At 42.6% G+C, this 26,521-nt stretch overlaps 2 protein-coding genes across 3 annotated transcripts in view; one reads left to right on the top strand and one right to left on the bottom strand.

Moving 5' to 3' along the window:
• The window catches only part of LOC146971730 (trypsin-1-like), a 215,863-nt gene that overhangs the window by 164,723 nt on the left and 24,619 nt on the right, over positions 1-26,521 (bottom strand). The gene's annotated exons all lie outside the window — the stretch shown is intronic.
• Positions 1-26,521, top strand: part of tmem145 (transmembrane protein 145) — a 41,688-nt gene that overhangs the window by 364 nt on the left and 14,803 nt on the right. The window contains exons 2-7 of the mRNA XM_085801145.1: positions 11,928-12,002; positions 12,479-12,556; positions 15,293-15,379; positions 16,059-16,160; positions 24,872-24,956; positions 25,444-25,515. Of these exons, the coding sequence (XP_085657271.1) occupies positions 11,928-12,002; positions 12,479-12,556; positions 15,293-15,379; positions 16,059-16,160; positions 24,872-24,956; positions 25,444-25,515 (499 nt within the window). The remainder of the gene's footprint in view (positions 1-11,927; positions 12,003-12,478; positions 12,557-15,292; positions 15,380-16,058; positions 16,161-24,871; positions 24,957-25,443; positions 25,516-26,521) is intronic.

Below are 26,521 nucleotides of genomic sequence, written 5' to 3'. Positions count from 1 at the left end.
ATTTAATTTTTTCTTCTTTACCTCTTTTTTTTTTTTTCATTTGTTGCTACTTGCGACAATGACACCACAGCACAGGCTGCTGCTGCTGCTGCTGCTGCTAGTGGGAGGAGGAGGAGGAGGAGCGGGACTCGACTCCACTGCGTATCCGCACGCAGGTGTCTCTCAGCGGCGGACCTGTTCCCCGGGTGGTCGCTACAAGGCTGCGACCGCTCCGCCGTTAAGTTGCCTCGGATATTCACATGGCTGACTGACTGTGTCGAAATAAAAACAACACTCCCCTTCTCTTCTGCCTTGCAAATGCGCGCCATCTGCGTGCGTGTCATCTGTGGCGTATATATTTCCCCCCTCATTATTATGACAGTCTTTGGCACCATTGTGGCCACCACCACTTCAGCGGCAGCACCCACGAGTCCGCCGCTGCCGACCGAGCCGAGCCTCCGGTGATAGAGGCGGCTACTCAGCCAGGTCGACCCGCGTGATTTTGTTGCCACGCTTTTAATGTAAATTAGCCGCGGTGTTTGTGTTTATGATTAGAGCACGGGTTACAGGTGTGCGTCATGGCTTCTGGCGCGCGGCGGTAGGTTTGTTAAAAAAAAAAAAAAAAAAAAGGCTCGGTCCAGGCTTTTTTTTTTTTCGGTGTGTGTTTTCAGATGGATCAGTATCGACATCATCTCTGCCCTGACAAGATGTGCGAGTTAAAATGTTGAAGTGTGCGGCCGAGCAGACAGCTCTGGGCCGTTTGTGATTCAGGAGGCTACCACCTGCTGTTCCACATCTCCTGGTTTTGTATTCTCACGAGTTTGTGGAGTTTGACACACACAGAGTAGAACTGTAGGGATGGTTGTCTTGTCTACCATTTTGTTGTGAGTTGAGGCCACTGTGGAGTCCAAACAGCCTTTAACAGCACTGACTGAATTACATTAGATCCTTTTCATAATCCTGTTTTGGATTTCTGCTGAAACTGAGCTTTTGGAAATCAGAGTGTTTATCTCTGTGAAACAACAGGAGAAAACATTCTACAATGAAATCTGTGCTGTATAGACATTTATGTTGATCAAAAATCCCCAAGAAGGACTATGTGATACAAACAAATCCTGAGGTGATTGGCAAAGCTGTTGTTTTGCCTCTGAGTTCAGCTGAGAGTGATGCCACAGGAGCGAATCTTGACTCTTGGAGCTAAAACCAGAGGATTTGGGCGGTTTTTGCTTAATGAATGACTTGCAAAGCTGCTTTGTTTAAATTTTCTGAAATCTCCAGTTGCCACAGTTGGAGCTACTCAAGTGACCAGCAGCAGGGGACTATATTCTGTTGCAGCGTGCGGCTCAGGTCACAGTGCAAGAGAAGGTGCTATTGTTAAAGAACGAAAAAAAAGCATGCATCTTTAAAAAAAATGTCCCTCCAATGAAACGCTCTCTGAATTATTCTGCACCAACCTTGTGCACCCAGGTGTTCCATGGATCACAGATTTGAATGCATAATGCGACTTTGCAGCACAAACAACAACAAGGAGGGGGGCGGGGGGGTTGAGAAAAAAATCATTGGGTTGGTTTGCTATGGAAGTCTAATAGATCACCTTTCCTCTGGATCATCTTACCTGGCTCTCCCAAGAAACAAAGAACAGAATCAGACTCGAGGCACTTTGAGCCAACAAGCTTTAAATCCTCACTCCAGCTTGCTGACTTGTGTTCACGTGCCCTGAACTCTGAGCGAGACTCAAAATGCGCCGTGAACTTCGAGTGATTGAAGTCACCGGTTTGAATCCCCAGGATAACAACAATGGGGGGTGGCTATCAGAATAGATAAATTGAACGAGAGTCACTCATCCGTCCATCACGGCTGCTGAGATGCCCTTGAACGCAGCACTGAATCTGCACCTGCTCCAGTGGAGCTGCTCAGTGGCCAGCAATAGGTTGCACTGGGCAACTTCCAACTGTGTGTGTGCGTGCGTGTGTGTGAGTGAGATAGAGAGAGGGAGAGAGACTCAATTTCTTGGCTATTTCTACTGTGATAGTCCTGCTGCCATAAATAAGAACACAGTAAGTCAACCTGTCGTGTTGTGTAAGGCTCTAAATAAAAAAAGGCTTTGCATAGATAAATAAATCCCTCTTTTCACAGCAGGGCAGCAGCTAATGCTCATTTTCATTATCACCTACACAGTTTTTCTTTTTTTTCATGAAGTCATTAATGTTTTGGTCTATAAAACAAGTAGAAAATGGTGGAAAACCACAATTTCAATGTGATGTGTTTGAACTGTTTATTGAACAATTTAGAGGAAGAAATGAATTAAGAAAGTGCTCTTGTGAATTTTTCTTGATCCTCAGTTGGTTTTCTTATTTTTACTCTCTTCTGCTATTGGACCAGTCGGGGTAAAGGACTGGCCATGCAAAACAACAGGGCTGTTAGAATGACAGCAGGTTACACAGGGCTCGACATATTGATATTGTATGTGTGAGTGTTTGTGCACAGTTTAACACATCATCGGTCTTGCTTGTGCATCCTTGCCCCAAGGTCACTCCCTTACTCCACATCCCATCTCCTACACACACACACACACACACACACACACACACACACACACACACACACACACACACACACACACTAAAGCCTGGCCCTCACACTAAAACACTCTGCTTTGGTCCCATGGTGCTGTAGCTGTATCAGTGTGCGCAGAGGTGAAGACAGCAGTAAATTCACAAAATTAGATTAACCACATCGGGAGAGTTGAAATGTTGAAAACAGTGGATCAGCAGGAGAAAAGCAGAGAGACAAAAGTTATCCAGAGGCAGCGCTGTGGCCGACAGGTCACCACTTTCTTTAGGAGGGGAGATGTGTGGACTGTCTTAGCCTTAGTTAGTGTCTCATGGCGTGTGGAGGTGCTGATAAAACGTCCCTTTGAGCGGCAGCGGCTGAGCGGACGCCTTAAGGTCAGAAGAAGGTCACTGTTTTGAACCCAGCTGGGAGAATGTGAACAGGGAAAGGAATAAAAACTGGCCCCAGCTTTTTTAACGGCCCCAACAACACAGGGCCCCTGAGAATGGTAGTAAATCCACACTGTTTGTCTCCCGTGTCAATGAGTTTGTAGCATTTACAGCAGTATAGTCCTCGGCTGACCTTATGTTGAGCTGTGTTGCTTAGTTACATTTTCACAGTGCACAGACTGGCTGTTAGAGGTGTCAAACATTAGTTTCCAATAGGGCTGAGGGATTTAGAGGGATTTTTGCGATTTAATCTATGAATTAATCTACAGGCCTGTAGTTTTGCTCAAAGAGGTATTGAATAAAATATGTTTTGTACCCAGCATAATGACACATTTTTCTTGTTTCAACATGAATAGGATGATAGAAAATTAATATTTGATGTCACTAGTTGTTTGGTCAACCCAGAGAATTTTCAAATGCATCAGTTCAAGGAAACTTCTAAAGTAAAGTCGGCTGTGGTCTGAAAACTTAAACCATCATATTAGTCACATTTAGCATATTGTGACACCAGCATGCAAAGAATTTATTAACGGCAATGACCAAGAGTTTTCTTTAGTGACGTTTGGACGGCTGACAGAATTGACGGTTGTTATTATAACTAATGAAATCAGCTTAAACGTATTTACTTGAGCCTATCAAGGAGCTTTTAAAGTGTGTCATTTCTAATCAAAATTGCAGCTTTCGCACACTTTCATATCATCATGGTTTTGTTATAAAAACATCTCAGCATTCAGGTCTAGTTAACTGCATCCACCTGTTACAACATAACTGAAAACAGGTTGAAATGGCTTTGGTTTCTTCAGCTGATGGAAATTTGTGGATTAGACCTGAAAGGTTTTTAAAGTTCTGTCTTTTTTTGAAAATTAATGAAAATGAGCAGATGCCCTTGAAAGTGCCTTTTTTTCTCATTTAAAAATCTAGCCCCCCCGTGTTCATCCCCGGGCCTTTCTCCATCCTAATATCAACATTTCACACTGATGAATGTTGGAGTTGAACAGCAGTTTCAAAATGAAGGATTTCACCAGGATTTATAGACTTTAATAGGATCACAAAGTAAAGAGGTGGAGGATATGATGCCTTCCTTTAATTCATGTTGGGGAAAATTCTTGAAATTTTGCAAAAATAAAAAAGACTTTAAAAGTCACTGAGAAGTCCTTCAGGTCGACTTTGCAGCAGATCCTGGGATCTCTGTCTGCGTGGAATTTCCATCTCAATCTACTGATAACTAAATACCTTCACATTCAATAGAGGCAGTTATCCTGTGATTGGATACAGGCAGTGTGCGTATGTGTGTGCAAGTGTGTGCGTGTGAAGGAGTGTTTACATGTGTCCATATGCTTGTGTGTGCTTCTGTGTGTGACTCCACAAAGTCTGTGTGTGTACTTGTGTGAAACACCCAGAGAGACAGAGACAGAGGGACAAAGCTTGAGTGTGTTTGTGTGTCTGTGTGCGGGTGTGTTTATGCGTTGCAGCGTTGTGTAACCCTGACTAATGAATCATTGAGAAGCCCAGCGGTCCAGGGGTGACTTGACTAGCTGATTGGTAATTAATTGTTAATGAGGCTTAGCAAGCAAACAGGGATCTAGAGAAAAAGCCGAAAAGCTACGGCGAAGAAAGGACAGAAACTGCGAGGGAGGGAGAGAAAGAAGAAAGAGGAGAAAGACTGGGATGGAAAGAAAAGGACGAAGAGAATGAGACTGTGAGATGCTAAATTGACCGGATACTGCATCAGGGCATAGCACTTGATTAATGGGGTGTACATACGCACACACTTGGGGAGGTGGCTGAGTGATTCTGCATCACAATGCAGTGGCCATGGGGGAAATAAGAAGACTAAAAGGGGATTAAGGTAGACACCTCATCCACTGCTGCTGTTCTCCAGGGCTCAAGTCTTTTTCCTGATGCCCATTTACACACACACACACACACACACACACACACACACACACACACACACACACACACACACACACACACACACACACACACACACACACACACACACACACACAGTGGCCGAGCTATAGGCTGCCCAGTCTGGTGGTTGTGGTTGGTATGGCTTGACCCTGGTCGGTGAGTTGTGCCAACAGCTGTTAAACACCATACTAGCTTGCTGATGCTAGCTTGCTGATGCAGTAATGGCCTTGTTTGACTCAGCAGTCTACTTTTGGAGATAAATACGCTCCTAGCTTCAAGTATCTACAAAAACTTGTTTTTAATTCTGCGGCGCTGCAAGTGATGATTATTTTCACCACTGGTAAATTCTTTGATTGACATATGACGGTTGTGTTTGCTTGAAAACAGCAATCACACTTTGCTGAAACCCAAGGTGTCATGTCCCTTTTGTCTAACACTTAACACTATACTATACCAATCATACAGTCACTTCAGGAGAAGAATATTGCTAAATCTTCAGAATTGACATGGAGGCTGAAATCAGAAAGTTATATTTTTCCATGAAAATGACTTGAACTACAGTATATAATTGATATTCACTCGAGACTGCTTTCGTTTGCGATCAATACATTTCCCAATTATTTTGTCTGCTCATAAATTATCATTTGAAATGGTTCAAATTGCACATTTTGTCTGACTAACAGCCCAAAGATATTCAGTTTCCAACCAACAAATATTTGCCACTTATGCTTAATAAATAAGTTGATTGTTGATTGTTCTCATTTAATTGAGCTGGATTATGTTTTGTCCATACATATGGATGTCAGTATCAAGATTAATCAGATTTAAATCAACAAGGATAAATGCAAAACTATTTTATTTTACCTTTATTTACCCAGGAAATCCAAGAGGGACCTGGCCAAGGTAGCAGCCATGAAAATAAGCCAAAAATAATGTTTTATGCTGTGCATCGATGTGTTATTTGGGCAAACATGTGTGAACTTTTGTGCATTTAGATTGTTTTTGGGTTAGATTAGAGCTGTAGATAACAATTATGCTCACCAGTGAGTTGTCCAATTAATCGATTGATAAACTGAGTCAGAAAACAGTGAGAGATATGCAATTTCTTTAAACTTCATTTTCTGTAGGCTAATCTTTAAATAATCAATGACCCACTGCCTAACCCCTGCACAGTTATCAGTTATTCAGTTATCAGATGGCAAACCTTTTAGAGAAACAGGAACAAATGCATGTTAAGATTGAAAAATAGATCTGAAATCTTTATCTGAAATAATTAATCAGTCATGAAAATAATTTGTCAGTCAAATAATCAGTTAATCAACTAATCCTTTCAAATCTTGTGCAGATTCACTCTGAAGAAGTGGAGTGTTTCAATAAGACCATGCGACTATTTTTTATCTACTTTCTCTTCTTTTTTTACCGTTTTTTGAGGAAATGCTTGTTAGATCCTTGACCTCCACCCCATCAAACACCTTTTCAGATGAAGTGAACCACCACCTGCGAGCCAAGTTTTATCACCAGACATCAGTTCCTGACCTCACTAATGCTCCCGCGGCTGACTGGGAGAAAATCCCTGAAAGTAGGTTCTGAAATCCTGTAGAAAGCTTTTCTCCAAGAGCCGAGGCTCTAACAGCAGCATGATAATGCCTGTGGTCCTGGAGGGGGTTTCTCCACAATAGTATATGGTATGTAATGTTGAAGAAGAGCACATATACTCTACAGTATATAGTACAGTGCATGTTCTGGCCATGCAGAGTGTTACACGTTGTGTTTCTCACACTGGCTCATTTCTGATGTGTGTGTTGGTGTGTGTGTGTGTGTGTGTGTGTGTGTGTGTGTGTGTGGCTTGAAGACTATATGAGCCAATTCTCTATCTGATTGTTCAGTCAGAGCTGCACATTACTGCTGGATTATTGAGCAGATCATTTGAAGGACGAGCACACGAGAGACAAAATAAAAGTGTTTGTTTGTTTTTGATGTGTGTTAGCAGCTGCAAGCTAAGGCATGCTGTGGTTGCCACGGCAACGGGGGTGCTAGTGCTACTGGTAGTAGTGGGGGGGGGGGGCTGACGTTTGATGCAGTCTCTGTGTGTGTGTGTGTGTGTGTGTGTGTGTGTGTGTGTGTGTGTGTGGTGTGTGTGTGTGTGTGTGTGTGTGTGTGTGTGTGTGTGTGTGTGTGTGTGTGTGTGTGTGTGTGTGTGTGTTTCAGACCAGCCAATGATTGCGATGAGTGTGTGACATGTGTGTGTGTGTGTCCACTCAACAAGGAGGTCTTTCACAGCTCTTAGCCTCTGGTGAGCCTCCTCCTCCTCCGTTTCACCATCCCAACCAGACCACCCCTCTCTCCTCCTCTCTCCAGGGTTTCATCCCTGGGTCAGTGCTTCCCTCTGCTGCCCCGCGTTGTCATGGTTGCAACCTTTAGCGTCACCCGGGACGACGCACAGTGGTGGGAGAGTGAGTCTCAGGCTTCAGCGACTCCTTTGGAGTTTCTTTTCTTCATGAATTATAACCCGACGGCTCCGGGGGGCTGAAGGCGGCTGGCAGCAGCTGAAATATGGCTGCGGTTTTGTTTGCTGTGATATATGCAGGCTCCAGCGCCGGGCCGGCCACACTACGCTGCTCTGGTTGCACATTATTTCCCAGCACAGAAATTACCGTGCTTGTTTATGTAAAGGGAACGCAGGGCGTAGGTAATTACAGTATAATGGCGCATGGGGAGTTTTGTTGGTTGGTTGGAGATCAAGAGTTCATAACAACCCACCAACCTTAAGGCCAGTTTTAATAAGGAAGAGGAGAATCCTGCTCCAGTCCTTGAGGAGACGGGGAAAGTGGAACAGATGCTGGTGTGCGGCGTGAATGCAGTTGTGGTCATGTTTTGGATTTGCTTGAAGAGTGAAATTGATTTCAGGGGAAAGTAAATATTAACTGAAGTAGAACTTGTAAGATACATCAATACGATATCACATTCGGATATGAGACACTACATCATCTGGGATTTTGTTATTTAAGTACTAAGCGAAAGTGTTTTCCTGGTCTCCAAAGCTGCAGAGCAGCAGAGTAATTCAACTGTTCAAGTGACTGTTCTGTGAAATGATAAATGTGTGTTTCAGCATATCTAGTTAGGATTAGGTATTGTAGTCACACACCAAACCATTATTACACTTGTGAGTGCGGCTGAAACACTGACTCCATTGTCAAAATTGCTGCAGTTTATTTCTTTATCGACTGACTAAATGGTTTATTGACTAACTAGTGCAGTGAGAGTGTCAAGTACGGTATTAAAAGTTGTCTCTGAATACTTGGTCAGATTCTTAGGCTTGTTAATTTAAATGAAATATTTTTTACTCTTAAAAAAGGTAGAGCTTGGTTAAGTAGTGCCCTGTAGGCTCATGAAAGCCAGGTCTGGCCGGATTTTATGAAAGTCCCACATTTATTTTTTTTAAGGCCCCGAGAAAGAGTGTTGATACCAAAAAGTATCAAATAAGTTACATGCAAATAAAAAATAGTGATGAATCAGATTTGTTTTTTTAGTTCGTCTTCCCATCAAATGAATCTTGTCAACTTTAAACTCATGAAGTTCTTGTTTTGCTGCCTATGATAACATATGATAAAACATTTGGTATAATCTATTAAATGAAAGAGGTACATTACCAGTGCTGGTACTAAAACATGCATTTTATCTGTTTAGAAACATTGTTAAATGATCTGGTATTGATAAATGTGGTGATGCTTGAATGTTGAGCTCCTTCATTTATTCTACAGTATAAAAAACATTATTGTGATATCTGAGCACTAGATTATCAATGGCCAATAAGCTGGTTGTAAGTTACCAGCTGCCAGTCTAGAGTCTATAATATTATAAGAAAATGTTTGGTGTGAGAATCACCAGAGGCCCAGTTATACAATACGCAAGTCACAATATGATATTATTGCTACTTTGTCATAATTTGGCATTACCCTGAGTATTGCACATATTGTGATACATTGCCATTTGTGAACCTTTTGGCCACTGCTAAATCTGTCACTAAAGGAAAATATAGTCATCATCTGTTTTGTCTATTAAGATAGGTTTCTGGTCTGCTCATCTCACTCAAATCATTTTAATTCTTGCAAAGTGGGATTGTCAAGCCGCCAGACTGACCAACACAGTCATACTGTACAAAGTACTCAAATACTCTGGTGCCAAACACTTCCATTTGTATTTGCAATTTATGGAATAAAAGATTGATACTTCACGTACATGAATCGATATAATATTGCCACGAAAAATAACGTGATACTTTTCTGTATTGATCCACCACCACCACCACCCCCACCTAAACTACTTATAAAACCCTAACTTATATCAAAGTCTTTTGGATTCAGTCCAGCCTGGTTCTGTCTCTGCTGTCATCTCCCCAAATAAAACTTGTGTCATTTGCTTCACTAATTGACGAAGAGTAGCTGTTACTGCTTACAGATCTGATGTCTCCCTTTGGTTTGAAACTCTCCGTCTCCCCTGGCCGCCTCACTGGGCTGCCCTCCAGATAGAGAAATGTGTGTGTAAACATCATGTAAGTGATGCAGCGTCAGTGCTGTGTTCAGCACTATGATCCGTATCTACAGAATGTGTCGGCCCACAGCTGTGTTTGTGTGTATATGTGTGTTTACGTGTGTATACAACGTATAAATTTGAGACCACCACTGACTGATCGGCCATGGCGATGCTGCTGCAGTGCCTTATATAAGCTCAGTGAAGTACACCATCAGCACTATTATCTGGTCTCATGCTGCCAAGCTTATGGCTGAATAATATTAAGAAAGGATATTTTTCTTCTTCTTCTTCATCTTCTCCACCTCTCTTGCTTATTAATGTACTCAGCAGCCCCTTAATGCCCTCTATGTTTACCCTCTCTAAAAGTTTACTCTCTTGGCACCACCTCCCGCCTCTCCACTTTTCTTCCTTTTCTTCTCCACTTAAAGCTTCTTTTTTTTAACCATCTCTCCGCCCCCTCCTTAACTCGTCATCTCTCTTTCCTCTCTTTCCCTCTATTGCCCTGTTTATGTCCTCAATAACTTTATCATCATCTGACTTACTTTACCTCTACATTTTTTACTTCCACATGCTTATCCACAGCCTCTGCCAGGGTCTTGGCTCTGAAACGTGTCACTGACTATATCTGCATGCACAGCAATGTGCAGTTTATATGATATTAAGATCATAATTCCAAACAAGACATTACCATCTAAACAGCAGTTTATGATCACCTTAGTTGAATTACGGCAATGTTCAGAGTAAATTATAATCATATTAAGACATGGAGCGTATTCCAATCTTGGTTGCATTATTGATACATGCATACGACTTAATCTTACTGCATATTCCTACTGGGGTTTTCACATTTTTGGCAGTTGCCAACTTCTTGATGAAACATGCCCTAGTTTACAGCTGTTAAACTAGCATGTATAGAAACAGGGAAAAAAAGGTGTCATTTTCAGCTATGCTTAATTTTTAAAAAATAAAAAAATAGTAATTATGAAGTGTTTGGATGGGTGTAACACTGCAAAGTATGCGTCTATGTCATTGCCCCAGATGTAAAGATGCTGCTACCCCGCCATTGCAGGCTTATTCAGAATATGCTGATAAACTTGTAAACAAGAATAGTCTTGTAGCTGCTGCATATTTAAAAACCGTATTCAGAGTGCATGTAAACAACATAGTCAGTGTGTCTGTCTTTTGTTGTCAGTCAGCCAGTGCACCACTTTGGTCCAGATACAGATGTCTCAACATCTATTGGATGGACAGCTGTTAGGTTTTAGTGGACAGACAGACGGTCCCAGGTGAGAAGATGTTTTTACCCTGTGTAACATCTCAGCATCTAACAGCAGCACAGAGATTTTCACATGCTTTCATGGCTCTCAGTCAATAAATGACAGAACGGCCCTGACCCATCGGCTCTGTGAAACAGCAAAGCTATTGTTACCCACCTGTCGAGCAGAGACACAACTCCTCATCCGTCTCTCTGCCATAGTTGGATTGACCATCGTGACCACTGGGACAAAGCTGCCGCGGCAGGAGGCTGTTGACAAGTGTGCTGTTGCATCAGTCAGCCGGTGTACTGTCAAATCATCTATAAAGCTTTTTAAAGTTTTTTCCCAGTCCTGTCAGACTCTCTCCTCCTCCTTCTGTCATGTGGGGCGAAGGCCAGTCGCAGCAGATAAGTCCGTCCTTACCAGCGACTCCTCACTCTTGCCTGATGCTTTTTCAGTTTTTCATTCCTCTGACCGCCTCCCTTTTTGGCTGTTGTCGAATCCGTCTTGACACTGCAATTATGTTTTGGAGTACATTGCGCTCACCTTTCTCTGCAGCCGCTCGTCTGCAATCTCCCAATCAATCCCATTCATGCCACTCTGGCAGTGTATGAGCATGGCAGAATGCTCCTTCTCCTTCCTCTGGTAAATTGACACCGTCCAATAGCATGTTCCAGATTTACCATTTTTGCCCCCACTGTTTCCTTTCATCCATTTCCCCTCCTTTGTTCATTTCCTTTGTTCCTTGTTGCTGAAATAGGTTTGTGTGGTTCAGTGTGAGGCACTTACTTTATTTCCCATTTACAGAGCCAGGCCTGTTAGAATACTGAATTCTTTTAGCCGACCATGGTTTGCTTTCTCCTTAATAACATCTCTGCCTCAGAGTTTGCCTCGGGGTAGGAAGCCAAACTTTTTATAGTCTTAATTTTGAACCATACATCACTCTTACGCAAGACAGACCGGTTCATAAAAGTAAAGAATGACCAGACAAAGTCTTATTTCTAGTCATCCCTCGTGCTAAATGAAACTGGTTTAACATGGTAAAAAAACATGGTAAACATCAGCACATTGTCATTCTCATTGTGTGCCTGGTAGCATGCTGAGCTCAAACCACCACGGTGCCAAAGCACAGCATCACTGAACAGCCAGCATGGCTGTAGACTCTGAATCTTGTTTCTATGTTGCTTGGTGCATTTTAATAATTTTTTTCCTCCTTCTCTCCTCTGTGTCTTGACTACAGGACTGGGTTTTCCTCACTCGCTTCTGCTTTCTCACCGACTTTGGACGTCTGGACTTCCGGTTCCGCTATCCAAAGGTAGGACGACCTGATATGTTCAGTGTTTGATGTTCTTGTTATCCATTCTTGTTATTTCCATAAAATGTTTCACCTTGGTGCAGCTTACCCCCGCCATGACAACAAAAGTGTTTTGCATCATTTTATTCATCACCCTCTCTTTCTCTTTCTGTACTTCACTGTCTCACATATTTTGTCATCTTCCCATCTTTCTTTCCTTCCTCTCACCTCTCTGCGATTCTTCCTCTGCTTGTTCCCGTCTTCCTCTTTTCCTCTCCTCCTCCCTTTGCTCCTCTCTGCTCGACCTTTCTGCGTGTCTGTTTTTCTTCTTCACACTCATGCCTTGCTCCACAATCTTAGCCTGCAGACTTTGGAAACAGTTTTTGTCATTTAAATCTCAAAACGTCTCACTGCCTCCTCTCTGATCTATGCACATCCCACCCCAGCTTTTTTTCCTAATCTTTTCCTTTCTCTCCCTCTGTCTCTTCTCTCTGCAGTCTCGCTGCTGTCAGAACATATTGCTCTACTTTGATGACAGTTCTCAGTGGCCAGTTGTGTACAAGAGGCCTGAAAAGGTGAGATACCGACACACTCTGCATCATGTCTTTTGACAAGCTCTTATTAAATAGAAATACAGCTCCATTTGCTAATTTACATGTCAGCGTTGTAATGAAGCCCAGCGACTCCAATTTTTCCACATTTTAACATGAAGTGCAGGATCCCTCGTTGGTTAGTTGCCGCTCAGAATACAAACTGTCTCCCTCAGTTCCTGAAAAGTTGACATAGAGGAAATAGAGGCTTTTCACTCACAGGAATGATGTATTTTGATGACACATGCAGCAATCAAGAGTGGCACAATCCATATTTGTGAGCACAAAATGTGAAAAAATACAGAGTTCAGCCTGAAGCCCAGCTGCACCACAGATAATGACAGGAAGAGGAACTATTTCTGCAATTAGACATCTATTTTCTGGGTCTGAAACTAGTAATGCCTCCATTTACAGTAAATAAGTCCATAAGTATTTGGACAGTAGCACATTTTCTAGTTTTGGCTCAGCACTCAAACACATTGGATCTGAATTAAAACAGGGATTTAAGGTGTAAAGTGTTTATTGTCAGCCTTAATTTTAGAATATTTTCATCCAAACTGGGCAAACAGATAGACCATCCTCAGAATTAAAACCTATTTTTGTCCTCCCGCACTGTTCTAAACTAGAGGAGCTGATGTATAAAAAAAGGCTATGATTACTCCACTGTTCTATTATGATTGTGAACACCCTCAAATATCCTTAGAGCTGAACGTCAGCACTTCAGCCCCATAATAGTCATTGTTGCATTGCATTTTAAATCCCATCTGCCAGAGTACAAAGCTAAAACAATGGAAAATGTGTCTCTTTCCACACATTTAAGTGACTGCACCGTTTCCATTTAGAGTAATTTCTACATTCAGCGGACTCATTCTTCCATCCACAATCTATGCAGAGAACATTTAACATCTGGTTGAATCTGTAATTTTAGGCATTAGGTCAGAGTTCTCTAGGTTTTTGAAAAGCAGATTTGTGTAATATTAGCTTATAGGAGGATGCATGCATGAATTCTTCCGGTGCTGCATTTAAATACACTCACCAAGCACTCCTATTAAGAACACCTGCCTACCTGGCTATTCAGGAAATATCCAATTAGCCAGACATATGGCAGGTGCATGGCATACCATCATGCAGATACAGGTCAGGAGTTCCATTTAATGTTCACATCAAACACCAGAATGAGGGAAAATAATGTGAATCTGAGCGACTTTGACTGTGGCATGATAGTTGATGCCAGATGGGCAGGATTTTGTGTTTCTGAAACTGCTGATCTTCTGGGATTTTCACACACAACAGTCTCCAGAGTTTCTACTCTGAATGGTGGGGGAAAAAAAACAGAAAACATCCAGAGAGTGGCACTTCTGCAGACAGAAGCACTTTGTTGATGAAAGAGGTTGAAGGAAAAACGGACAGACACGTTTGAGCTCCCACAAAGGCTACGGTAAGTCGGATAACCACCACTGTGAGGAGCAGAAAAGCATCCCAGAATGAACAATGTTGATCTTTGAAAGTGATGGGGAGACTACAGTAGAAGATCATGATGGAGCAGGTTGTCTACTATTCAGAGAGGTTGGATGGTTCAGCTCCTCCGATTAAGAAGTCCATGCTGCTGCTGATGGTGTAATGGCACAGGAGGAATCTTTTCAGGAATCCACTTTAAGCCTCAATACCAGCAACTGTTTGAACACGTCTTAGTGTTGTTGTCGGCCATATGAGTCCCCACATTTACAGTACCATCCTGTAACAGCTACCTCCTGCCTAGAATATTGATGTCTTCTCAAACTGGATTCATGACAGTGGACACAGGCAGTGGCACAGGACAGTGGACACAGGATCTGACAGTGGACACAGGATCTGAGTCCAGTCGAACATAGCGGAGATGTGGTGGAACATGTGAACCGCTGACAGATCTGCATGCAGTCGTGTCAACATGGAGCAGAATCTCAAAAGGAAAAACCTCCAGCCTCTTGTTGGATCCATCCTACAGAGAGCTGAAGGCTGTTTGGAGAAAAAGCCATGGAGGTCCTTCCCAGTATGGTGTTTCTAATAAAGTGCTTGATGTAATTTGACACAGTTGATAAAATCAACACTAAATTGCTTTCACGACCAATGAATAATGTATAACGCAGCCATTTATTAGACACACACACACACGAACCATCCACCCACCTGTTTTAAAACCATGTTTAATCAGCTCAGTGTTTTATCAACATATAACATCAGATTTTGTTTCTCGTGTTATTAAAGTCAAGTAAGTTTCTGAATACAAAATGACACGGAACAGTTATGAAGTGTTTTATGGCATAATGTACTAATCAAGGCTAAAACATTCACCCAGCACCTGGTATTTCTTGAACCATGCAGTCACCTTGGTGGCGCACTCTTCTTTTTGCTGACGTCTTTTTGACACACAGACGTCATATCACATGGAGGAACTTCCAGCTTCAGCGATCTCTCAGCTCTGAGACAGATTCAGCATGAAATAGTACGGCCTTCACTTCAGACTATACGGCCTTCACTTCAGACTAACCATTTTGCACTAACAATAACCAGTCGTACGGGGAGAAATCCATCACCCAAGAGACGAAGATTTAATTCCAGTATCTTGGATAGACCAAGAGGCAACGCAGACGCACTTCCAGTGACATTTTTGATGACGCCCACTTTGTGTTGGCTTTCTTGCGCATGTTCTGATTTAGAGTTTGATTTGTCTTCCTCCGTCAGAACTGCTACCAGAAGGAGGCGGTGCTGCGGCCAGAGAACAACCAGGTCATCAACCTCACCACACGCTACACCTGGTCAGGCTGCGTGGTAAGAACACACATGCACACACACACGAATACTTCTGGTGTCCCTGAAAAAAAAAAGAATCCGCACAATCCATTGTAAGGGTAACATTAATTGTATATATTGTATGTTATTAACAATGACTGTGACAAAAAGAATTATATTACTGTTTTTTGTCTTGGCTATTTTTCATCATTTCTCTTCATATTGTTTTGTGATGCAAAAATGGCAGAGAGATATGTAAAGGAGGCAGAGACGCAGAGCGGGGGAGTGCGAGCTAATGGCCTGTAATGTTGTTTTTGTATCATTTTATTGATGCACACATTTCCACCATAGTTGATGCATCTCAGCCAACCAGAAATGTTTTCAAAATACGCCCTTTACCCTGTCCTTTTGTTTTGTGTCTTGTTTTTTTTCCCTAAATATTCCTTTTATCTCTTTTTCAATAAGCAACACAACATGTTTGTTTATCACATTAGGAGGTGTGATTGCCAGCATGGCTCCATTGTCGTGGCGGTTAGTGGATCTTGTTGCCACATTTCAGGCTATATTTGGGTGTGAAATATGTTCATATCTTGATGTATCAGGCTCCCACTTGTGATAATTCGGTGTGTCTCTGAGGTAAAATGCATTGCCTTTTTTTGGATAACAACATCCTCTATGCACCCCCTCCCTTCCCTCCTTCTCTGTGTTTCTCTCTCAGGTGGAGGGCGAGGGGGACGATGAGGTTTTGAGCTGCGTGGGAGGCCGCAGTTTCCGCTCAGTGAGGGAGAGATGGTGGTACATCGCTCTCAGCAAGTGTGGGGTAAGCACTGACCTCTGGCCCGACAGGCTCTCCCTCTCTAGGAGGGCATGCAGCACACAGCCAGGCCGTCACCATGGTTACCACGCCCGCGTAGTGACTGTGTCTGTGTACTGCTTCGTTCCAGACAAACAAACGTCATCGCTGTTGTCACCATCATCCCTCCATCCCCACCATCATCCTTATCACGTGTTTTGACATTATAAATCAGAGTTTGGGGTTTTTGCAGTCAGAGAAAAAAAAAACACAATAAAACTTAGACTTATTTCAGGTGCAGTGGGAAAACTTAGGTGAAAACATACCCAGCACACCCTGAGGAAGGCTCTGTGAAACCTTGGATGTTTTAAGGCTACTACTTTTCGTGCTGGCTCCCTATAAATTTTAAATTAACTTGAGCATAATTTTTGTCCCAGCATGTGCTTTCACATTTCAGCCTTTTGCACCAGGCAACATTTTGAATTCAGTAAGTAAGTAATCTAAATAGGCAAAATGTGAAAAACGGCAAGTAAATTGTTAGTTAGATTTATTACAATGTAGAAAGATAGAGATAGATATGTTGCAGACCATCTGAACTGATCCCAAATGTAACATTGCTTATAATGCTAATTTATATCCAAATCCTTCACACACACCCCCATGCCCTAAACTCATTACATGTTACAGCTGATGTTGTATCAGTACATCTGTCTCTGAATCGCCTCTGGACACTGTGAAGTGTTTTATCTCCCGAACCACAGTGTTTCTGCACTAAAGCACAGAGACGCTTAATTTGCAACTCTCTGCTTAAACTGTACTAAACATGCCTTACAAGGGCTGCACTGTAGCCTATTGATTCAGTAGCTTCAGGGACTTTGAAGCATTGTGTTGTTTTATAATGGGGGGTCTCAGTGTCGTGCTAATGGCGTGCCGGAAGAAAACAAGCCAAGTGGTAGATGCCAGTGTGTGGTTTGATGATGTGAGTCTGGACTGGGGCACTCGGTGGAGGAATCATGAGCTGGTATAATGATAGCTCTGCTCGGTGATGATGCATCCACCTACACCGAAGGCTTCAGTCAAGGACGAATCCCAGGAATTGGTGTGTGTGCGTGTGTGGTGTTGTTCTTGGTTGTCTGTGTGCGATGTTTTTATGTTTTTGAAAGTAGGTGAGGCACAGGCTGAATAAGTAAGACTCTGCTGAATGTGTAGCACTGTAATCCTGCCTGCCTATCAGTGTCACACTCTGGGTAACATCGCTGTCATGCTCCTGGACATGATTCACTGTTTGCGTGTGAGCAATCATGCCTTTCCCGTTGTTTTTTGGGGGTGTTTGTTTTTGTGCTGTCTCTGGCGTGCTACAGTATCTGAAGAGGGGTGTGATTAGAGCGGATACTTCCTGCGGAGTGTGGTCTAGTGTCAAGCCAGCGTCCGCTGATGGACACGCTGCCTAATGCTGTTGGACTTGAGTATAAAAGCTCGTCTCCACTCCCGGGGACATATGCACGCCGCGCCCCGCAGCCAATTTCCACCTCCCGTCTCTTGTCACTCGTCCTCTGGCTTCCCTTTCTCTTTCACACCTCTCCATCCTTCCTACCTCTGTCGCTCACAATCTCGGGCTGCGTCCTGCTCTCTTTCAACTCTCTGTCACCAGGCTGTGACGAGCTCCACGCCATTTCATATCTATTTACTTCTCTGTCTCCTGCTTTCTCCCGGCAGCCTGTCTCTAATTGTGTTTTTCCTCTCCATCTTGCCATCTCACTGGTCTCATTTTCTTTGCCTTCTGCTCATTTCCTGCATTTTTCCCCAGCATCCTCACTTTTATCTGCAGCGACATATTTTTCTTCTCTTTGTTCCTGCTTCTCTCTTATCCGGCTCTTCTTTTATGTACTTTGTATCTCAGTTTTTACCTGCGCTGAAGTGCGTCTAAATCTATATCGGCTCATAAGCCCTTTAAAAACCGGAGGATGCCGACTCTCAATCCCCCAGATGCACTTGGCTGCACAAAATGGTAAAATATGAGGCTGATCATTATTTAACATTTCCTGGCAATTTCACTTGATTAATTATTGCAGGAAATCTCAAGGCTGCAAATAATCATTGTTTCATCAGCGGAAACTGTCATTATAAATAAAATCCAGGTCATCGCAAATTACAGAGCAGACAACCTCTGGCAGTCAGGATGAAGGATGTTCAAGCAAGTAAATTGTACAATGACAAAAATCAGCAGGTTTAAATGTTTTTTCTTCTCCTGCCTTCGAAAACAAAAATGTCCATTGAGAAGTGGTATTTCACTTTTCTTGTCATATTGTTTTTATCATAATGTACAACCACACTCTAATTACATTTGTTTATCAGTGTAGAGCCACAAAGTTTTGAACAGGCAAATATAGCACACATTTTTTTTTAGTGTTGCCTTTCAAAAAACTCTTTTGATGAGTCAAGGTAAGAGGACTCAGGAACTAATTAGACGCCATTAATGGAAAATAAACAGAAAACAGAGCAACTCAATAACATGGTTTCATCTCATCGACCCAAGCCACTGTCGTCTGAGCCTCAGTTTATAAGGCGTTTATCCTTGTGCTCTTATAAACAGAAGTGGGGGAAAAAAAGAAGCTTTGAATGGTTGTAATCAACGACTGCTTTATTATGCAGAGCAGAACTGCTGTTAATGAAACAGAATTACCCCAGTAGGGAACCACGGAAGAGCTGAAATTATACCGGCTGTTAACTCTTTGACTGCCAGCCATTCTCACAGCAGCTTCCTCCAGCTTGCCAGGCATTTTCCAGCTTTTTGACTGATTTCCGTAGACCCACCATAATATTATGTACTGTTACTACATACACATTCAACCCATCAAAGGAAAGAAGAGGGTCTCTAGTTTCCAGCAAAAAAACCTGTTTGTTTCTATCTTGTTCCAGTCTTGTGAAATTGACGGTTGAATATAGGTTAGTTTAGCCCAAAATGCCATTTTGGCACCAAAATCTTGAGAAAAAGAGGTTTTTGTGTCGGCTGTCATTTTCAGGTGAACCAGTACAATTGGCTCCTTTATATTTTGCTTTAGTGACGCCTCAACATCTGTACAGTTGTTCTCTTGTAAACAACAACTAAATCAACACTGACAAATGACTTTTGATGACAAAAGACAAAATATTTAGCTACTGACACACACTACTGCAGCCTTTTTTCTTTCTTTTCTTTGAGTTACAACTTTTTCTTTCCTTTTTTTTTAGTGTGTGTGCGTACGTGACGTGTGCGTGTGCATACGTGTGCATACGTGTGTGTGTGTGTGTGTGTGTGTGTGTGTGTGTCGGTGTGTGTCTGTGTGTGTCTGTGTGTGCGCGCGCGCGCGCGGATCAGTTCGACAGGTTTTTGTAGCCGAAACACGGCGCTTTAGATCAGATCCAGCTTCCTCTGGTCAGCAGGCAGCGGTCTCACTCACTCTCTCTGTCTCACACACATCTACACACACACAGCCGACAGCTCTGGCTGACGCCCCCTGAACTCACAGCCACAGACATGTGCGCTCACAACAGAGTACAGACACTCCCACCACGTTTACCTCTCTCGTCACGTTCGCCGGCGCCGTCCGTTCCTCATCCACACTACTGTAGATCGCGGGGTTTTCAAGCTGCTATCCGAGTGATTTCTCGCAAAATCTGGCGACTTTCCAAACGCTCTTGACGACTAACGACGAGCGATCGACGGGGTTGTTGTTACTAACGTTTGTGCTTTGTATCACGGAGTTGCACGGAGCTTCGACGAGCTGCCGAGCCGCCATGAGCCCCGCCGCCGCCCCCGAAGCTCTCACCGGCGGCCAGAGTGTCACGGAGCGGCGCCGCTGCAGTCAGACACCCGCACCGCTCCGTGAGGGGGGGGGGATACGCTATATTTTTTACATCTCTCAATCCAAATGTGTTTTTCTGCACTTTATTTTGATGATACAAGTCTGATCTTCACAGAGGAGTAGGGCAAGACATTCAGCATGGCGTTGCCATTAAAAAAACGCTAAGACGAGTTATCTCGTCTTTGGCAGACTACGCTTGGATTCGCTAAGACGAGATAACTCGTCTTTGGCAGTGAAAGAGTTAATGAGTGCAAACTGCTACAATGGCCAAAATTTCTCAGCTGTCAACTTGGCCAGGTGATTCAACTTTTATAGAGGAGCCACCACAGAAAGACAGCAGCGTCTAACTGTACTCGTCCTCGGGTCCCCGTCAAAAAAAGAAATGTAATCTGCACCTCGCATAAAGCCCAGCAACACAGTCACGTACAGGAGGTGGATACTTATCGCATCCTGCTGTGTCAGATAGTGAGCCAGTCTGCACTCACACTTCTGTAGTGTAATAAATAAGAAACAGTAAACAGAGTATTTGATGATGTTTGGGGTCTTTTGGGAGATTCACCTTATTTTATGGGAAATGAACAGACCTGATGATTTAAAGATGGTTTTCCTCACACTGTGAACCAACACTGTAAAGAATTTTTAGTGCTGCAACTAAAAATATTTTCATTATCAGATATATTTAACATTTATCTCTTTGTTCATTTGATTTGTGTCTCTGTCACATTTTAAGTGAATGTTTCCCTGTCAATGATGCAGGGAAAATACACACTCATTCAGCAGCTGCAAAGATCAAGTATCAATTTTTATTTTATTGCATTTTTTGTTCAGTGATACTGGATCTTTGCCAGACCAATTGGCCAGATGTGTGAGATCATGGACCAACATGGTTGGTTTCGATGGTTATTAGTTACGTATATTAATTAGAGCAAATAATTATATTGTGTGCAAATAATTATAGTTTGGGGTGAGAGAAGTCTTTGATTCATGTGCACCAGGTGGTCCTTTTTCCTAAGAAGTGGATGTCAGAGTTGTAGCAGAACGTGGGGGGCCTCCACAGAGCCCTGACCTGAGCCCTGTTGAAGAATTTTGGAATGAACTGGAGCAGTGCCCATCCTCACTAATTCTGCAAATCCCTGCTCTGAAATCCTGTGGTTCAAGCTCCCAGAAGAGCAGAGGCTGTTATAGCAGCATATTAAAGAGACACTTCACCTATTTTACACGACAAGGTCAATTTACTCGTTGTAGTTAGTGTTACACAGCCTGTGAAAACAGTTGTATAAAGCCTTCCGCGGCTTTGAAGTGACAAAAACTCTGGATGTCTTGGCTATCTACTGCTTTTCATTTTCAGCAGTCTATTGAAATAAAAAACAGTTTCTCGTCTTTCATCTTTATGGATGTGCAATGTTCAAATGCTGGAGTTTTAGAATCACATTAGGGCATATTGTTTAGGTTTTCCTCGCTGGCTGTGTATACTGTATTTTCAGAGGAACACTCAACTGTAAGCTGTAACCAAACACTCTTATTCCAGAGACGAGATCCGCGCTCTCGAAAGTCTCTCTGAAGTCCTTTTAAATGAAGTTATCAGCAGCTCAGGGGAGCGCATGATGTACAAGACTGCACAGACATTTTCCTGAGAAAGCCTTCAGTCTGTGATGTATCAGTACAGCAGATCAGAGGTGGAGGCTTTTTACACCTGAAACTTACACGCAACCGCCCCAAAAAACATCCGGCGATGCTCCGTCTGTCCCGCAGATGGAGAAGCGCTGCTGTGAAGTGCAACTTCTCTCCTGCATCCATCTCTCTCCGTCTTTACCGTTGCTCCTTTCTCTTCATTCTGCCATTCTCCTCCACCTGCTTTTTTAACTTTCTCCCTCTCTACATCTATCTCTCTCTTTATCTCCGTCTCCCTGCTCTTTGTGTCTGTATTGATTTTTGTGGCAGTGAACGCTCCATGCTTTTCGCCCTTTTTGATAGAGGGAGCGAGATGGAGTCTCAGGCTGCCGAATGAAATCAAAGTCTTCTTTTTTTTCCTTCCTCCCTCTCCCTTTTCCCTCGCTCCATCGAAACAAGCGCGAACTCCATCAGCTTTGAACTTGTGTGTGTGAAATGAGCTCTCTGTGCTCTGATTGTCAACCCATCTCTGTCCCCTTTCTCTTGTTCTCTAACCCACCTCCATCCCTCTTTTCTCTCACCTCCCGATTCTTCTCAGTTTGACACTTGTGTTACTGCCAAAAATTAACACCATTCCCACGGTGGTTTACCTCACAAGTGTGTTAATTTCCTCCGTAGTGTTCTTCCTTTCCTGCATGTTAACATACGCAAATGTCATCTCTGCGCTGTCTCTCATTACATTTCAATGCACCACACTCATGTCAGTAGGCAATCCATAATTATAAGCCCAACAAATAATTGATAAATGTGTCACAGTTACTATTAATAATTGACAGTGAGAATATTCTTCGTTAAATCAGAGAAAACAGTTGCTATGGATATGATCATCCATCCATCTTGATAATCTGGGTCGTCTTCACATTGGTAGTACAGTACAGTAGGCAGAGTGGCCTAGCTTCTCCACCAACTTCCTTCACATACCTGGGGGATCCTGAGGCCAGTTTAGAGACCGAGTGACGACATGACACAATTACTCTGAGCAGCTAAACCACCAGAGGATTTGGAAGTTTCCTCCTCGGGTTTTTACCTGGAAATGGTGGAAGAAACCCGAAAGATGTTTTTTTCCAAACTTAAAGGGGTAGTTCACCCAAAATTCAAATTTCACTCATTATCTACTCACCTCATGTCGACTAAGGGCTGGGAGAAGTTTCAGAGTCCTCCGTGGCTTCTCTGAGTTACAGGGGGTCTCGGCGTAGCAGTGCATGTCCATATAACGGTTGCAAATGGATACCAACTGTCAAAACATCCAAATACCTCCTTGCTGCTCGTATGTAATGTCCGTCTTGTATTGAAGCCCCGAAATGCGAAATTGTCCCGAAAAAAATTAAATAAGTCTGTATTTCAAGCTTGTCTTGTAGCGGAAGCTTCTCAAAGCTCCTCTTCCAGTTTGTCAAATTTGGACGAACTGGCAAGAGGACAGACCCTGGTTCGTCCAAATTTGACGAACCAGGAAGAGGAGCTTCTGCTACAAACAAGCTTGAAAAATAGACTTATTTAATTTTTTTCGGGATAATTTCGCATTTCGGGGCTTCAATACAAGACGGACATTACATACGAGCAGCATGGAGGTATTTGGGTGTTTTTTGGTGTGTCTTTTTGTTACGAAGACAGTTGGTATCCATTTGCAACCGTTATATGGACATGCGCTGCTATGCCGAGACTGAAACTTCTCCCAGCCCTTAGTCGACATGAGGGTGAGTAGATAATGAGTGAAATTTCAATTTTGGGTGAACTATCCCTTTAAAGCAGTGCTAGTCTGGGCTGTTTTTGTTTTTCTGGGTTATTGCACCCATGTCAAACTAAATCACAACACTCCGCCTGCAACATGGAAGTGAGATGAAGTCAGACAGCTGTAAATCCAGCCCGCTCTCACACATGACAATTTGGTGTGAATAATCGACATCAGTGGGAAAATTCTGCGGCAGAAAGTGATGAATCACTGAGCTTAGAAAAGCAAAACTGTCTCATGATCTGCAGCGACGAGCAAGATGTTTTATATCATAATCGCGCAGAGGTGGCGCATGGTTTCAGGGCGTTGTCACTTACGTAGGGCGATATATCAGACATCCTCAGGGCTTTTCATTTTCCTTCTTTAGTGCTACAGCTTATATTTTAGGTTTTTTTTTACAGGTCTTGAAGGCTGAATTATGTATTATGACACCTTTGTTAGTGATGAGAAATAAAGGCTTAGTCATCATATCAGCATTATTAATAGTGCAGGGTGCCACACCTCAATATTTTAGTGATGCCAACCCACAGTAGCTGCAGCGAATATCAGTAACTGCCAAAAAGTACCAAATATGTCTTGTCACATTTTTTATTCTACCTGTGTGGGTTTTTTTTTCCTGGATAGATCTTTATATAAATTACAATCTTTGCAAAGTTGTTGAATGCGTTTACTTACTGAGAACTTTAGGTAATTTATTTTAGATAACAAACAAAGGATTTTGCTTCACATGTTGCTGGGTAAAGTTTGACTTAGCTTCAGTCTGGTTCTGATGGATTAATGCAAAGATGGGAAACAGAAAGCAAATAATGTGAAATATGCGATACATTTTCCCTTTTCATATTACAGAGAAGCATTACATTATTTACTTTGAATGAAATAAAGCCTTATGTATATGATCGACATGTTGCACAGCATACAAAGCAATAAAGACAACGAGTTAACTAGCTTTCTCCTATATAAAAGATGGTATTTTTAGAACCAGCCAATGGAAGCGCACTCTACAGTGTGTGTGATAAAGTTCTAAGTATGGGATCATCAGCTGTAAAAACTAAAGATACCACCAACTTGTGGACTTGTTCTTTTACAACAGTGCCATTTCCCCCCCATAAGCTAACAGCCAATTAGTCGGTTATCAGCTTTTTCCTTTTCCAAACTATCATTATTCAATCAGCCATTGAAAATCCACTATCATTCGACCTCTATTTCCAACACGCTCCAGCAAAGGAAAGTCCTTTGGGTCTCTCTCCATTGTCAGCTTTATAATGAAATAGAAGGATATCATAAAGGAAAGTCTTAAAGCTTTGTTGCTGCTCTTTGCTCTTTAGGGTCGTCAACCTGCAGAAGTTTCCGCATAAATTTAAGCTTTAATGTATATTTTGTACAGATCACAAAGCCTGAAACGATGTACGAGAGAAAAGGCAGGTGAGATTAAATATTCACACACTCTGTCTGAGTCTTGTTTTTCTTTTTCTCCTCCCTCCCCTTTCTCACAGGGCGAGGGCTTGCAGCTGGAGTACGAGATGAAACTGACCAATGGCCAGTCTTTCTGGACGCAGCATTTCTCTGCAGATGAGTTCGGTAAGAGTGATTAGACAGAAAGAGAGAGATTATGGAATGAATCGCTGATGGCACAAGCCAACACCACTTAGCACGGCCAATAAAGCACACTGAACTGAACAAATTACAATAATGAAGGGACGGCTGAATGAATTAATGATGATAGATGAACTGAAAGGAAGGGATGAAAAGAAGAAGAGACCCAAGTAGCTTCTAAATGAATTATTCCTACATCTCCAATGCTCTCTCTCTCTCCTGCTCTACATACAGTGTAACACTCTCTCTCTCAACTAATCCAGTATCCTCATCACGTACCTACCTGTGTATTTTTCATCCTTCCCCCTTTTTTTCTATGCTTAAATGTCCCCTGTCTGCTTCACCTTGATATTTCCTGAACCTCATTGACTTCTTTACTTTCTGGTTTTGATTCCTCCTCCTACCCTTTTCCTTCTTTTCTCTGCGTTTTCCATCTTTCTATTGCATTAATTATTATTTTTCCTTCCTCCAGGAATCTTGGAGACCGACATCACGTTCCTGGTCATATTCTCCTTGGTGTTCCTCCTCTCCTGCTACTTTGCCTGTAAGTACTGTCTTTTCCACTTACTGTATCGCTTTTTCTCCTTCTCCTTCCATGAACAAGTATATTCTGACTCTCAAAGCTCGCAGCAGTCATTAACCCCCCTCCCTTTCTTCAGATCTGTTATAAAAATCTACATGTTTTCTTGATGGGATAGGAGTAAGTTCTCATGTTTCCACAGATAAGTAAAGGTGGAGCATATGCCTATTTTCTCCTGGGGCCAGGACTTTGTCAGAGCAGAGCACGAGCTACACAGATGCAGGAGTGAGTGGATTGCGAGCGCTGGGTTTGGTTTTCGTGTATGAGGTGAACGGTTGAGTGGAGAAGGCAGCAGCAGCCTTAATGTTAGTGAGGCGAGTTTGTCGCGTGAAAGTCACAGTGAACTAAACTGCAGTAGCTGAGAAAACAGCCCCAAAGAGCCACTCACCCTCAAATGAAAACTCACGCCAAGCATGTCTCATATAAGGCTTTCCTATGGTGCCATTCAGATTACTGTTAAATAGTGGGGGAAAAAAAACCCTTTTCTCCAGTGCTGGGGTTCCCTGGCTTCTTGGCTCCTTTTTTTTGTATCAGCTCCATAGTAAACAATGGTTTCTTTGTGCCTTCACAGCACAAGGTTTGTCTTTAATGTTGAAATGAGTTATGAGCAATTCAACCAAAAACCAACTTTTCTATCTCAGCTTGTTTCTTTTGAGGGACGTTGTTAGAGGCCTGGAGGTGGAAAGTGCCCAGGATTTTATGAGGAAGAACAGCAAAAATGAAAAGAAGACACTATAGATGTAAAAAAAAAAAAAACTTTTTGGGACAGCATTGGGTGGGGGTCCAGAACCTCAGGCTGGAAATCACTGCTCGAAAGCCACAGCATGTTGTGATGTGAATAGTTCTCATTTTATGGGCCCAGGTTTTAAGACCAGTTTCTCAGAGATTTCTGCAGCTACTGCAATCGACTGGGGGTGAATATGAGTATTTTCTGTTTGTGCTGCCCACAGCAGTGGGAAAATGTTGAAAT

The sequence above is a fragment of the Trachurus japonicus genome, chromosome 16, assembly GCF_045865225.1.
Source record: "Trachurus japonicus isolate A0001 chromosome 16, Traja_1.0".
Taxonomy (NCBI): domain Eukaryota; kingdom Metazoa; phylum Chordata; class Actinopteri; order Carangiformes; family Carangidae; genus Trachurus; species Trachurus japonicus.
This window is presented reverse-complemented; position numbering and strand designations above follow the sequence as displayed.